We start from the raw sequence: 15,061 nt of genomic DNA on the forward strand, positions 1-15,061 counted from the left end.
AATTATCAGATGAAGGTCAAAAAAAGATAAACCTTTTCTTTCTGGGCTCCTGACTGCAGAAGGGAAGGTCCTGTGCCAAGCCCCGGTTCCTCGGACCCTGAGGAGTGCTCTGGATTCCTACAGCCTTCTCTCAGGGGGTGCCCAGGGTTCTCCTCGTGTCGATCCCGACAGAGCTTTGCTGCTACGGATAATCATTTGCGTCTCGGTCGAATGAAACTATTTTCCTAACCGGCCCTCCGGAAACTGGATAAACTGTTTCACTAAGGACAACACTCAGCTAGTATTTAAGAAGAGAACAAAACGTTCAGTGTCTAGAATTACACAGGCTATAAACAAGCTAAGCTGCTAATGTACAAGCGCGGGTTTCATGGGTTCTAACTCCCATCACACGCCCGAGCCCGGGGACTAGATCCTGGAAGGTCTAGGTGGTGTCTGCACTACTCTGGCGTTCAGTCTAGTTGGAGAAGTGACCATTTTTGCTTGTTTGTTCACTCTTAAGCCACGTAGCATCCACGGAAGTAGAGGATTTCACCCTGATGTTTTTGTAATTGAACGAGAGATTTGCTAAGAGAGCTGAGCCGCCTCCCCGTATGCATTCAAGACCTTTAAGCAAAACTTCTCCCACCACCACCACTAATGCCCTTTAGGGTTGACAATTCACCATCAAGCCCTTTCTGTTTTTCTGACAATTCCAGTCACAAAAAAATAAAGTAAAAATAAAAAAAATGTTCAAGTCCTTCTTACAAATAGGTTGCATCAAAGCTCCCCGCAGCTACTGAGGGCGAGCCCTGCCTCGCTGCCTTGAGTCCACGGTTATGGAAGGTGGTGTGGTTTTAGGTTTGGGGTTTGCATGAGAAGTCTCGTCCACTCTTCTCCCTTTCAAATACAGCAACTCACTCACTCTGTGGTCGCAGGCCACGCCTTCTGAGTTTTCAGCCAGTTTTTCACGATTTTCAACCCCCACACACATTCTCTCGGTGTCTCTGACGTGGTTCCGGGTTCCCAACGAAGGATTTTTGGCATAAAAACGTTTTAAAAAGCAAACTGTCCCAAAATGCATGTGGCTCTGGGTCTGCAACTCCTCACACCTGCCTGTTCAGCCAGCCAGCGGCCAAGGTCAATGTCATGGAGTGTTTTGTGGGTTGGTGTGTATTTTTTTTTTTGTCCCCTTTAAAACAACAAAGGAAAAAAAAAACAACAACCAGAGATGACGGGCAAGGCTCTACACACGTGCTCGGTTTCCGTAGGACATGCTGCTATGGAAACGCAGGATGCGTAGCCCCGGAGGTGAGACACCCAGCATGCGAGGTCACGGGCGTCCAGCAGCTACTCCATTGCGTCGTCTGGCCGCAGAGGATGCATGCGCGTTCGGTGGCCAGGGCCCACGGCCCCCCAACTCTCCACACGCCGACCGCCTTTCACAAGAGCACTTCCTCCTCCCCCACGAGGGGCGGGTCGGGCCCCGGGAGGCTGTCTTCGCTGCCGTGCTTCCTGCTCACCAAACAGAAAACCAAGGTTAAGAGCGGGCAGTGCTGGCACAGCCCGGAACCAGCACCTCCAGGTCCAGAAGTTATTTACACAACTAGATTCTCTCCCCGTTTTTTCTCGCTTAGACACGATTTTCTTTTTCTTTTCTTTTTTTTTTTTTAACCTAGTCCAGTGGTCGGCAAACTCATTAGTCCACAGAGCCAAATATCAACAGTACAACGATTGAAATTTCTTTTTTGAGAGCCAAATTTTTTAAACTTAAATTATATAGGTAGGTACATTGTTTTTAACTTAATTAGGATACTCCTAAGCTGGCCTTTGCTAAAAACTCAAGGGGCCAAAGAGCCGCATGTGGCTCGTGAGCCGCAGTTTGCCGACCACTGGCCTAGTCCCAAAGGGCGGAGCCTATTCCCAAACAGCTGAGCCCAGTCCCAAATGTCGGAGCCTCGCCCCGCGGAGCCCAGACAAGCCCCAAAGAGCCAAGCCTACTCCCAAAGAGCCCGCCGAGCTCGCAGGGCCGAAGCTAGTCCCAAAAGGGCTACTCTAGGTCAGAAGAGCTGAGCCTAGCCCCAAAGAGCCGAATCTAGTCTCGAACAGCCTAGCCCAGTCCCGAAGGGCCTTAGAGACAATTTTCAAAGGAGACTGGATTCCCTCTGCAAATGGAAAACCAGCGTCATCTGCCAACAATAGCAAAAAACCATAAACACGCATGCAAACCTGTCTGCGTGACACCTAAAATCGCGGCACAGACGAGTACTGCCTGGGCCCCACGCCGCAGCGTGTCCACGGAGGGGGTTGGCTATCTGGACCCCCCTCCCCTTCGGCTCTAGGCTCTTGCAGGGCAGGAACCATGACACGTGTCTCCTGTCACCAGGTGAACTTCCTGGCGACAGTGAGGACCGCCTGGGCTTGGCCTGGCACACAGCCAGCCTTCGGGAACCAGTTGCCCCAGCAAACAGACCTAAGGGACACCCCTGGCAGAGAGAAGGGCCCCCCTCTTGGCGATGTGAGGAACCAGAGCAGACCACGTTGGCGGGAGGAAAGGTGTCCTTGTGTCCCAGGGAGCCAGATGCTGAAGCACCGCAGCCAGAGCTGCCTGGGGTGACGGACCAGGGTGGAGGGATGGAGATGTGACGGGAAAGCCCTCAGCAGAGGCCCAAACCCTCTGACACCATCAGGCAAAGCTGCCCCTTCTCAGGGAAGCCGCTGTGCTTCTCACACAGGACGCGTGTCCATTATGTGCCAGAAGGGAAACAGCCCCCACACCTGGGAAGGGAAAAGGTGATGCCTGAACGTTCCTAGGAAGAAACCCTCTTTGATTAAAAACCACTCATTGGCTTTATGTCTCTGCCAAACAAGAGGGTCAAAGTCTCCCAGGGAGGAGGCTGTCCCTCGATGCCCAGGCAGGCCCTGGGTTACTGGCTCTTCTTGCTGCAGATGGGGCTTGGGACCAAGCCTCCAATGACGGACTAAGCCTTATAGGTCCAGAGCGCTGGGCCTTTTGGACAACCAAAGCATCCCACCTGTGGGCTGAGGGAGGGCAGGTAACCCCCAGGTGTTGCTGGGATTGCAGATGAGAAAATAAAGGGGCAGTAAAGCCCTTTGGACCCATTTCAGTCTGTTGATGTCTTGCACTTGTGATCTCATTGAAAATAAAAGACTAAAAACGGCAGTCTTGCACACAGACGGAGGCAAACCCTAAAACTGAGGTTGAGAAGACAAAGGCCAGCCCGTTATGCTTCTGCAGGCGGGACACATGGGAACACGCGGCAGGGACTGAGGCAGCCTCGCAGGCTGGTGACGGCTGGCTCTGATTGCTAACTGCCGCTTTCGCTGCCCCAGAGCAGCGTAAACAATCCCCAAACAAGCATTCCTCCTACGTTACCATATAAGCCCCGACTTCTACGTATAGGTGGCCAATAAATTTCATCTGAGCCAATTCCTAACAAGAGAAAGCTGACACTTGAATGCAAGAACATTCATCACAGCATTACTCATCCGTGGTAGCCAAACAGTGTTCATCACCAGATGAATAGATAAATATAACGTGGTCTCTCCACACAATGAAGTATTTCTCAGCCGTAAAAAGGAACGAAGCACTGACACCTGCTACACCACAGATGAACCTTGAAAACATGATGCTGAGTGAGAAAGTCAGACACAAAAGGCTGCGTACTGTGTGATTCCATTTACATAAGTATCCAGAATAGGCAAACCCACAGGAGCTAAAAGTAGAATAGTGGTTGCCGGGGAATGGAGGAGCTGGGCGGCTACACGATTCGGTGAACATACTACAAACCACTGGGCCCTGGCTGGGTAGCTCAGTTGGTTGGAGCATCGTCCCGATATGCCAAGGTTGTGGGTTCATTCCCTGGTCAGGGCACATACAAGGATAAACAATGAATGTGTAAATAAATGGAACAATTCATCGGTCTCCCTCTCTCTCAAATCGTAAGTAAAAAAAATTTAAAAATAGCCCGGCCAGCATGGCTCAGTGGTTGAGTGTCAACCTATGAACAAGATCACGGTTCGATTCCTGGTCAGGGCACATGCCCAGGCTCGATCCCCAGTAGGGAGTGTGCAGGAGGCAGCCAATCCATGATTCCCTCTCATCACTGATGTTTCTATCTCTCTCTCTCCTTCTCCCTTCCTGTCTGAGATAAATAAAAGTGTGTATCTACACTAATAAAAGAGTAACATGCTAACTGACCGTGCCTTTGCAACGCCCACCAGCCAATCAGGAGTGAGTATGCAAATTAACCCAACAAATATGGTGGGTTAATTTGCATATGCAAGCACCGAGCAGCTGGGGGCATGGCATTCCACACCACCCCAGCCTCTGGGCAGCGTGGGAAGACGGAAAGGCGGCTCCAGGCCAGAGCAGAAAGGCGGCTCCAGGCTGGAGGGAATAGGCGGTTGTGGCCAGAGCAGTGCCAACAGCCAGGGGAAGGAAGGCCCATTCTTGCACGAATCTTCGTGCATCGGGCCTCTAGTATAAAAATAAAAACCATTGAAATATACACTCTGAATGGGTGAATTGTATGGTATGTGAATTATATGTCAATAAAGCTGCATTTAAACCACATAAATGGCTGCATAGAGCTCCCAGTTGAGGTTGAGGTGGTGGGTCAGGCTCAATGGGAAGAACTGCTACCCTGCCAGGCACTGGGGGTTGAGTGGCAGAAAAGGTGCCATTTGTCATGTCGGTCATACAGAAACAGACATTCTCACCTGTCCTAGGAAGTGCTAACACTGACCCGGGTTTGCGTTTGGAAGAGGGATGGCCCACACCCGCCCCGGGAGCAGAGGGCTCTTACACACCTTTGCAGCAGGTGGGAAAGGGGACTTGCTTTCTAGGTCTTAACCATCAGAGAAAGGGCGGATGCTGGAGAGGCAGCAGGCAGAGCCACAGATACAGCATGCCTGGCTGACCCAGAGCAGGGGCAGCCACGGGGCCCTGGGACAGAGCCCCAATGCCGCTGACAGGTCCTGAGCATAGGTGGGTGCCCGGCTGGGTCACAGGACCTGAGTGAATTCACGGGCATTCCGGGTGGAGCGCCATGCACCTGCAGCCCCAGCTTACATGCATGCCTGCCGTCGGGTCCAAGCCCCCGGCGCCCTCCTTTTCAGCCTGGGTCCAGAGGCGCAAGGTGAGCCTGGGCGCAGCAGGAAGGCGTGTCCGCCGCCCACCAGGGTGGGGATGCCCGTGCTCTGCAGCTGCCCCCGCCCCCCGGCCCCGGCAGAGGCTACTGCGCAGGCAGGCAGGCTTTACCTTGGACTCAGACAGGGGCTCCCATTCCCTGGTTGGTTTTTTGCTGGAATCACCAGAGGGGAGGGAAAAGGGAAGTGAGAAGGGACAGGTGGGATCCATGGGATGCCCGTCCCCCACCCCTGGGACACTCAGACTCCAAATACCAGCTTGGCAGAGCTGTTGCCAGGGCGATTATGAGGACACTGCTCTGCCGAAACACGTAGGGTCCCTCACGGGGGACACCGGCTTGCTCACCCAGCCCAGGGCTGAGTACCCCATCAAGCACACCTGCTTCTGGGCCACAAAAGTGCTTTCTGATTGTCAAGAGCTCCCCAGTTAAAGTGAAACTCCCCTCCCCTGAGAAAGGTAAAACTTCTGGGTGGGTACGCTATGAGCAAAGGGGGCCGGCTGAGCCAGGGTGCCCGGGTCTGAGTCTTTCCAGCTGGAGCCGCTCCAGGGATGGGCCCGGGCTGAGTGGGCTGCACAGGGCTTCGCTGCGTTTGGCCCCAGCTACCCACCGCAGGAAGGCAGGTGGACACTCACCTGAGCAGGTTTCCGGGCGCTGACAGCGAGCGTTCCTCCCGCCGGCTGCAGTCAAACGGGTTCCCGAAGGAGCGTTTTCGAATCATGGTCTTCACCAGGATCTGAAGGGGAGAAGAGGAGGCTCAGCCACCTGGAGGTGGGAGTCCAGGTAACACCCTCCCTCATGCCAACTCCCTCATCCTTTCTCCCCCAGCTCCTTGTCGGCCCCCAGGGCTTGTGGCCTTTGGGAGACACTGGGCAGCATCTGGGATACAGCAGCCAAAGCCATCACCAATTCTGATCGGTCCACTCCCAACACCTCCCACGGCTCCCTGGCTGCCAACAAGATAAGGTCCGAACTCCTTGGTCCGATGTTCAAATCAGGTCACAATCGAGTCTTGGCCTGCCCACCCCCCGGGACCCAGTGCTCCAGGAGAGCTGGCCTCCCCTGGGACTGTGTCTCACCTGAGACATCTGATGTGCCCTCCTGGCTCAATGACCTGCCTCGTCTGCAAGGCCAGGCCTCTCCATTCGGTGAAAGCCATCTATGACCACACCACCAAAGCCTCAACTATTGCTTTCCAGGAATAAGGGGGCTGTACTTTTTAAAAATTAAAATGTAATTCCCACAGCATAAAACTCGCCATTTTATAGGGTACAATTCCATGGTTTTTAGTATGTTTGTATCGCCACTCTATAATTTCAGAACATTTCCATCACCCCACAAAGAAACCCTGTCCCCTTTAGCAGTCACTCCCCACATCCCCGGCCTCCCAGTCCCTGGCATACAGCAATCTGCTATCTCTGAACGTGTCTCTTCTGGACATTTCATGTAAAAGGACAAACACAGCATGTGACCTTTTGTGTCTGGTTTCTTTCACTCAGCATAATGTTTTTGAAGTTTATAATATGCTATATCAGTATTCCATTCCTTTTCATGGCTGAATAATATTCCTTTGCATGGATATACATTTTCTTTATTAATTCATTGATTGGTGGACATTTCGGCTGTTTCTACTTTTTGGCTATCTACATAATAAAAGAGAAAGATTCAAATTGTACCTTCGCGACGCCCACCAGCCAATCAGGAGTATGCAAATTAACCTAACAAAGATGGCAGGTTAATTTGCATACGCAGGCGCTGAGCAGCTATGGTGAGGACACAGGCGTCCCACACTGCCCCAGCCGCTCCAGGCCTCTGGGCAGCGTGGGAAGGCGGAAAGGCGGCTCCAGACCGGAGCAAAGGGAGAAAGATGGCTCCAGGCCAGAACGAAGGCGGTGCTGGAAGCCAGGGGAAGGAAGGTCCATTCTTGCACGAATTTTCGTGCATTGGGCCTCTAGTTATGAATAATGCTGCCATGAACACGTGTCCAAGTTTTTGTGTGGACATGTTTTCCACACAAAATGTTTTCATTTCTCTTGGGTGTAGACCCAGGAATGAAATTCTTGGATCACATGGTAAATAGGTTTAATGTTTTGAATAACTGCCAGGCTGTTTTCTACAGTGACTATACTATTGCATATCCCCACCAGCAACATGCAAGGATGCCCTTTTCTCAGGGGATTGCGTTTTAGGCAAGGAGACACGCCTGCCCAAGTGTTAAGCACCAAGAAAACATCCGCAAAGTCCATTCTCCACCTGGGATCTTTCCAAGGCCCACCTTGATCATGCTGCTCCCAATTCAAATCCTGCAGGTGCTTCCCACACCTCTCAGCGCACAGCCGATCTTCCAGGTGGCCTTCTCAACCCATCACCTGGCCCATGTCCCCCCTAAGGGATACATCTCGAGGCCCCTCAGTTACACAGTACATCTATTTGTTGGCTGTGTGCCCCTACAGGATGGTAGGTGCCATGACGGTTTTATTCATCATGGTACCCCTGCTCCCAGCACAGGCTCGAGAAACCACTCAAGCGCTTCCTGAATAGTCAAGGACTAGTTCAGACTCAGGGGCAAACACCTACTCCCAAGAACATCCCAAGCCTGGAACAGAATCACCCACGGTGGGCACCGGGATCTGACGCCAGCCGCCTGCCCCACTATGGGCACAGGGTGGGTGCATTGAGTGGATGAGAAAGAGTGAGTGGGTGTGGGTGAGTTTTTAACAGTGAAGGTCATGCAGAGGCTCCAGGTGGGGGAGGAGGAGGAAGATGTGAATGGATGCCCGCTAAGGGGCTCAGGATTTGGGAGAAGGAGAGAGAAGTGTGTGAGGAAGCAGGGGGGAGAGGTGCAAAGCTGGAGAGAAGGAGCCAGCATTTGGGCTCCTACAGGGGCAGTCACTCGAGGCCCCTCCCGGAGCCCAGGGCCCTGCCTGTCTTCCAGGGCCGGTGCTGGCCAAACGCAGACCAGGGCTTTGGAGGTGGCCATGGTAGGTGGCCAGCTGGACTCTGTCACCAGGACTGCTGCCTGGATCCGGGTCTCTGAGGGTCCTGGTCTCCCACCTGGAGCCAGGCACCCTGATGGGTAAGGGATTGGCAAGTGGGTGACTCCCAGAGTCTCCAGGGTTGAGCCTGAGGTCTCCACATTCTGGCTCCTTCTTCCTGGGTTAGGACGCAAGTGTGAGGCCATAAAAGGGGCTGGTGACTCGGGATCAAACCCCCACCCTTCTGAGTAGGGAAGAATTTTCTGCGGCCTGTGAAGTGGGAGCCTCTCTGCTAGCCCAGGAGCTGCGCACACGGCAGACGTGAGATGAGCTAAGCCATTAGCTGTAGAGACTGGAGAGGCACCGAGTGAGAATCCTGGCCCATAGACCTCGGCTCCAGCTCCATCCCTGGCACCCGCCCTGGTCTTTCTCCTGTTCCTGACATGCTCTGAAAGCAGGAATTCTGGGAGGGGCAGTGGGATCCTGGGATAGAGGCTACCCCTCTCTACGGTACATGGGGACCTGGCTGCAGATAGAACCGGGGCCAGAAGGTACGGGCACCTGGCCTGATGTGCGCCCAAGGCCCAGAGGCTGTGGCAGTGGGTTTGGGGCAGAGCCAGCCATCCCCTGACGTTCAGGCCCAGCGTCTGCTTCTCAGACGCCTGCCTGAGTCTCAGCCTGTCCTGGAAGGTCCACCTTCGGCCCCAGTGACTCTGTCCCTGCTCTCGGTCAGTGGTTCGTCCCGCCTTACCACGGTCGCCAGGCTGGGAATGTGTTTGACTGAATTCTCGACCTCCTCTTCGGTCACCTCGACCAGCGTGCAGTTCTCGTCCTCCGATGGCAACGGCTCCGCCCCATGCCTCGTGACCCAGGGGTGCAGCTTCAACGAATGACAGGAGGGGTGAGGGCTGGCTCCCAGAGGCAGGACAGCGGAGCCAGGGCAGGGATGCACGAGGGGAGAGGCAGTGGCCGGAGGCCAGACATGCAAGAAAGCGGATAAGCCAAGCAGAGGGTGCAGGGAGCAAGATGTTGGGAAACGTGGAAGAGACGAGGGACAGAGAATGGGAGGGAGCTACGAGGTGGGATGTGCACGGACCGGATTTTCCATCTGGCCCCAGGTCTTGGCGGAAGTGACTACAATTTGGCACCTGCCACCTGCAGTTGCCCGAGGAGCACCCATCACTCCTCAGCATCTCTTCCTGATGCCTGGACAGCTCAGCTCAGAGCAGGCAGCATCCCCCCCATTGTACAGAAGGGCAAACAGAGGCTCGGGGAAGCACAATGACCACAGACCAGCTGGAAGGGCACAATACAGAGAGGACCAGGCAGGGGTCTGGCCCCTCCTACACACCCCTAGGGTCTAAGCCCTCATCGGTAACTTTTTGGGCTTCCCCCTCTTCAAATGCTAGTTAGCTAGGTGCACAGGGGTTCCCGAAGCAAATCTGTACATTTCCTAACGAGCCAGATGTGTGCGTGAGGCATTGGCTGGGGTGTTGGAGGTAAGTGAGGGGTCTCTCCTAACAGTGCTTTCTGGAACAGGGTGGAATTCAGCAGGCCAGGGTGGAGACTGGGGTCAAATTGTTCACTAACTTCCTCCCACCCTCACTGCAATTTCTCACAAAAGGATGGGCAAGGTCAAGGCAAGGGCCCAGGCCTTTGGCAGCTGGGGTGTGGAGCACAAAGAGGCCCCGGTCGGTCGGGTCCGGGGAGAGTGGATGCCATCAGCCCAAGCCAATCGGAGTGCTAGCTGCTCAGCTGGCAGCAGATCCCACTTACACAGTCACATCAACACAAGCCCCAAATCCTCCTCCTGCCCCCTCCTCCTGCGCATGGGAGGGCAGCGGTGCCAAAGAGGGCATGACGCTGTGGATGTGAGGCGAGGGGCCTGGCCAAGGCGGGGTCGAGCCAAACAATTCCAAGCAGAGGACGACGCAGGCCAAGCCGCCGGCACGCACTCCACAGGGCAGCAGTGGCCCCCGGGTACCTTGATCTCTGGCACCATGATCCTCGACTCGGGATTCTTATCCAACATGCGGGTGATCAGGTCCTTCAAGTCCTCAGCTATGTCGGGCCTGCAGGTGAGAGACACGTCAGAAGTCTGAAAGTCAGAGACGCAGGACCACTCAGGGCTCAGAGCACGAGGTGACTCGGGACAGCCGGGCGATACTCACTGGTCTGGAAACTCCAGGGCCTGGCTCTTGATCTTACTGTGTAAACACATGATCCGCTCGTCCATGAACGGGCACTGCGAAGAGAGGCCAGAGCGGCCGTCAATGGCTGGCACACCGGTCCTGCAAAGGCCGCCCTGTGCTGGCATCACTCCCCATGGGTCACGAGAGAGAAATAAATAGCCCAGTGGCCCGATCTAGGAAAGGACAGTTCCCCACACACCCCTCTTCACCCACCGCCTAGGAGAACAATGGTAACTCCAAGAACAACTCAGAAGTCGTCACAGTAACAGCAGGGACTGGCCAGGGCTTAGTCCGGGCCAGGCTTTGTACTGAAGTTTCTCAAGACCAACGTTTCACTGGCTGTTCCCTCTGCCTGGAATGTGCTCCCCACCAACACTGGCCTGGCTTGTTTTCTCCCATCTTTCCGGTGTGGGATCCAAGTGCACCTTCTCAGGGAGGCCTTCCTGAGCTCCTGTCTGAAGGAGACAGGCCCCCCCACCACCCCTGGCCTTCTCATCACAGCGCCTATCCCTGGCGTTTTATTACGTGTGTGTGTGTGTGTGTGTGTGTGTGTGTGTGTGTGTGTGGTCTAACTCCTGCACTGGAACATCAGCTCCAAGAGGCCTGGCGTTTTCACCTGTTTTGCTCACTGCTGTCTCCCCACTGCCCAGGAACATGCCTGGCACCGAGTAGGCTCAATAAATACGTGTTGAATGAATGAGTACTGGAATGGTTTCTGTCGATCCTCTCAGTAGCCATAAGGAATGGTAAGTATTATTCTCATTTGACAGGAGAGAAAAATAGGAACTCAGAGAGGCGCCAGGTCCTGCCTGGCAAGCACAAAGCTGGGATGTAAGCCTAGACGAGGCTGATCCCGCAGCCTGTTCATGCACCACCTGCCGGGTGACAAATCCACGCTCTCACCCAGCAGAGGCAGGGCCTGACCCAGGAGCCCGGGAAAAAGCAACCGTTATGAGAGTGCTTAGAAGGTTGGGGAAAGTCTCAGAAAGTGACCTGGTCCACTCCTGTCCAGGGAAAATGAGTTCATTAAGAGCACTAACCCGAGATAGCAGTTTGGATTACTTGACAAGTTCCTTAAATAGTACACTTAAGATCTCTACATTTCACTGTATGTAAATTTTACCAAAAAGGCAGGGGCGGGGGGAGAAGCACCAATAAACAGTGAGCTCTACCTAATGATTGCACCCTGAAACACTTAGAAGTGTAGAGATGTTAGTAACTTTGAAATATGTAAAAAAATAAGACAGACTGAGGATGGATAGACAGGTGATACAGCAAGATTCTTTATGGTAGAATCCAGGTGGCGGCTGCATGGGTGTTTACTGTACAATTCTTTCAACTTTGCTATGTGATTAAAACTTTCTGATTAAATGTTGGGGTAAGGGGAGGAGATTACAAACTCCTTTATGTCCTCACAGGACCAGTTTCTTAAGTTTTCCTCAACAGGAGCACAAACTCACGAAGAGGGAAAATCCATGCTTTTACGGCTCACATAATCAACCCGAACTTCAGAGTTAAAAACAGAAGCCCAAGCCCTGGCTGGTGTGGCTCAGTTGGCTGAGCGTTGTCCTGTGCACCAAAAGGTTGCTGGTTTGGCTGCCAGTTCGATTCCCAGTCAAGGCATGTGCTCAGGTTGCAGGCCTGATCCCTGGTCAGGGTGTGTCAGGAGGCAGCTGATCAATGTTTCTCTCTCACATTGATGTTTCTCTCGCCCCCTCTACCTTCCTTTCTCTCTAAAAATCAATAAAACATCTTAAAAAATAGAAGCCCCTAAATATCAATACTATTAAAAAAAGGACAAAAAAGAAAAAACAGTATTCCCTAAATTAAAAATGCCAAATGGATTTTAACTTCCACTCCAATTCTATGCCTCCCACAAACAGCTTCTAGGAACTCTGTTGAGAACATCAAAGCAGTATGGGGCTCGGGAGAAAAAGTGCAGTTACTGGTTAGTGATGTCTGTCTCGGTTTTGGAGTGGGGAGAGGACAGCATTTGCTGTCCTTGCCCTAAATCTGTCAATTACTTACAACCTCTAAGAGCCTCTGCCAATCCTTCTGTTTTAAAAGATCATGTTTTCACAGGTACGACTATCATATATAGATAATGTACATTTGGGAAGGCATCCTTTTTCATATTCAGATCTAACTGTGGAAATAAAAATCAGCCACACTCAGGAGGCAGGACACCCCCACCCTGTTACCTGGCCAAACACAAAGCAGTAGAGAGTCACACCCATGGCCCAAACATCCAAGGCCTGCAAGGAAAAAAAGGAGCGTCGTGTGAGGGGACACCGGTGGTGAAGGGCACCTACCACTTTGCCTGTCCAGCCTCAACTCCTCCAGCTTTCCTTGGGGAACCACCTCTCCTGGACTCAGTCCATGGAGTTGAGGTGGAGTTGATCCTGCCCACAGCCTCTGGGTAGGCACATGACCCAGGACTGACCAATGAGAGCACCACTTCCCCCCAGCCAGTGATTGGGTCAAGGATGGGCACATGACCCAGGACTGACCAATGAGAGCACCACTTCCCCCAGCCAATGATTGGGTCAAGGATGGGCACATGACCCAGGACTGACCAATGAGAGCACCACTTCCCCCCAGCCAGTGACTGGGTCAAGGATGGGCACATGACCCATGCTGGGCCAATCAGAGCCAGTTTCAGGATTTTGGCTAGAGCTCTTCAGAAGACCAACAGTCTTTCTACTGAGGTTGGTAAACTGATAGCAAGAAGCTTGGAGCTGCTGATGGCCAACCCACCTGGGTAGGAAACCAATTCAGGAAAGCAGACCCAAGATGGAGAGATGGATCCCTATTTGAATCTCTGTATCTAACCACCTCCCGGAGCCAAATGCACCCTGCTCATCTCCGTGATTTAAGAGATTCACTGTTTCAGCCACCATGAGTTGGATTTTTTGCCACTTTTAACTGAGAAGACCCGAATGCAGGCAGAACTCAGCATCTCTGGCAGGTCCAAACCTACCTTCCCAGAGAAGATTTTCCGGGTCTCGGAGAGAGACTCGGGTGCCATGAAGGCAGGTGTGCCCACAGTGTTAGAGAGGAGCGCATCGCTGCCCTTGAACTCGTTGCTCACGCCGAAGTCCGCAATCTTAATGTGCCCATCTTCTCCGACCAAGAGGTTGGAAGGTTTGATGTCCCGGTGGATGATCTTCTGGTAGTGTACTGAAAGCAGAGACACCAGATGGGAGAGGGGGGGCAAGAAAACCACATGAGGAGTTCCACGTGGCCCACACAGCCCAGAGGTGGAGACAGGCTGGACCCCTCTGCTCTCCCACAGCTCCGTCCCCTGCCTATCCTCCCCCTCTCCAAGATCTGCTGGACACTCACAGCGCTGAAAGATAAGGGGAAAGGAGGGTCTCTAAGGACATGCCCCCGTCCTCAAAAAGGAGGAGGGAAACACCAACTGCCAATAGCAATTAGGAACTAAGTCGCCCAGCGACAGAGCATGGAGACTTTTTGTGGAGCTTGGCTCCCAGCTTCAAGACTCAAGATTTGTGACAGTTGAATATATTTTCATTTACTCGACTGTCACAAGTCTACACTCAACCTGCTCATCAAACCAGCAAGGACTAGAACAGGTCGATTTGAAGTGTGAACCATGAAGCAAGACTGGGGGCTTGGCTAACTGCTCCTGCCCGGATGTTAGCCCACAGGGGAGGCCAATCCTATAGTCTGGGAGACCCAGCTGCATTTCTGGGGTGGGGGTGGGGTGTGGGGGTGGGGGTGTGGATGGGGATGGGGATGATGATGATGATGACGACGATGACATGGGGATAGGAGGAGCAGCTTCCTATGTTGAATGTCCAGTCTGGGGCCTAACCCTGTGTTAACTACTTCCCGCTTACACAATCCTAATGTGACAGGCATGGGTAAGAGTCAAAGTGTTTAACAACCAGAATCAGAAGACACCTGCCAATCAGAACTACTGATGTGCCCTATCTGATGGCAGTCCTGATGAGAGACACTTTATTCCCATTTTACAGATGAGAAAACTAAGGTTCCAGGAGATAAACAGGATCCCCCTCTCAGGGTTGTTGAGCGTAAGGGACAATAGAGGTAGAGCCCCCAACAGGACACTCTTGCCATTGCTCCTGATTTCCCTGTGTGGCAGGAACAGTTTCTGCTGCCAGCGGCATGGCCACGGGCGGGCTCTCTGCAGCTTCCCCCCCGACGCTGCATCTCCTCAAACAATTCTGTTTCCCGCCCACCTCCTTGAGCTCTAGGAGGAAAGTAAGAAACTCCCCATTTCCTGCCCACCCCTGGGAGAGACTCCTCGCACAGGCCCCGCTTACAGTACTCAATGCCTTTGATCAGATCCTGGAAGTAGAAACGGGCCTGGTCTTCAGAGAGCGGTTTGAGGGTGGGCACTTCCATCACAGGCCTGAAAGGTCGACACATGCATGAGAAGCAAAACGGACACCCAGCCTTCGCGCTCTCTCATTGCAGAGCCCAGCATCGCCTCGCTCAGCTTCACAAGCCCAAGAAGCTTCGGGCAGCAGCCCGGCCAGGGCTGGGGACACTCACCCTTGGTTGACCAGTTCAAACACTGCAGGGAAGAGAAGGGGGAAATTGTTACATTGGAAATTGGAAATCCATCTTCCTCTCCTCCCAACCGCCCCTAAAAACACCAAGAAGCACGGAAACCAACAGTGGGACTGGAGCAAGAAACAGTCCACTAAACCAAGCTGTTCTACGTCCTCCATTTCTAAGTTCCCATCAGGAGGCTAAG

The 15,061-nt window shown here is 53.2% G+C and overlaps 1 protein-coding gene across 1 annotated transcript in view; it reads right to left on the bottom strand.

The window, feature by feature from the left end:
- Positions 1-1,162: 1,162 nt before the first annotated feature.
- Positions 1,163-15,061, bottom strand: part of CAMKK2 (calcium/calmodulin dependent protein kinase kinase 2) — a 37,469-nt gene continuing 23,570 nt past the window's right edge. Inside the window, exons 8-17 of the mRNA XM_028147191.2 lie at positions 14,857-14,878; positions 14,625-14,713; positions 13,295-13,494; positions 12,516-12,569; positions 10,294-10,367; positions 10,107-10,194; positions 8,874-9,002; positions 5,783-5,883; positions 5,261-5,303; positions 1,163-1,491 (exon numbers count right to left, since the gene is read on the bottom strand). Coding sequence (XP_028002992.2) covers positions 1,327-1,491; positions 5,261-5,303; positions 5,783-5,883; positions 8,874-9,002; positions 10,107-10,194; positions 10,294-10,367; positions 12,516-12,569; positions 13,295-13,494; positions 14,625-14,713; positions 14,857-14,878 — 965 coding nt within the window. The 3' untranslated portion in view covers positions 1,163-1,326. The remainder of the gene's footprint in view (positions 1,492-5,260; positions 5,304-5,782; positions 5,884-8,873; positions 9,003-10,106; positions 10,195-10,293; positions 10,368-12,515; positions 12,570-13,294; positions 13,495-14,624; positions 14,714-14,856; positions 14,879-15,061) is intronic.

This window comes from Eptesicus fuscus, chromosome 23 (assembly GCF_027574615.1).
Source record: "Eptesicus fuscus isolate TK198812 chromosome 23, DD_ASM_mEF_20220401, whole genome shotgun sequence".
Lineage (NCBI taxonomy): Eukaryota > Metazoa > Chordata > Mammalia > Chiroptera > Vespertilionidae > Eptesicus > Eptesicus fuscus.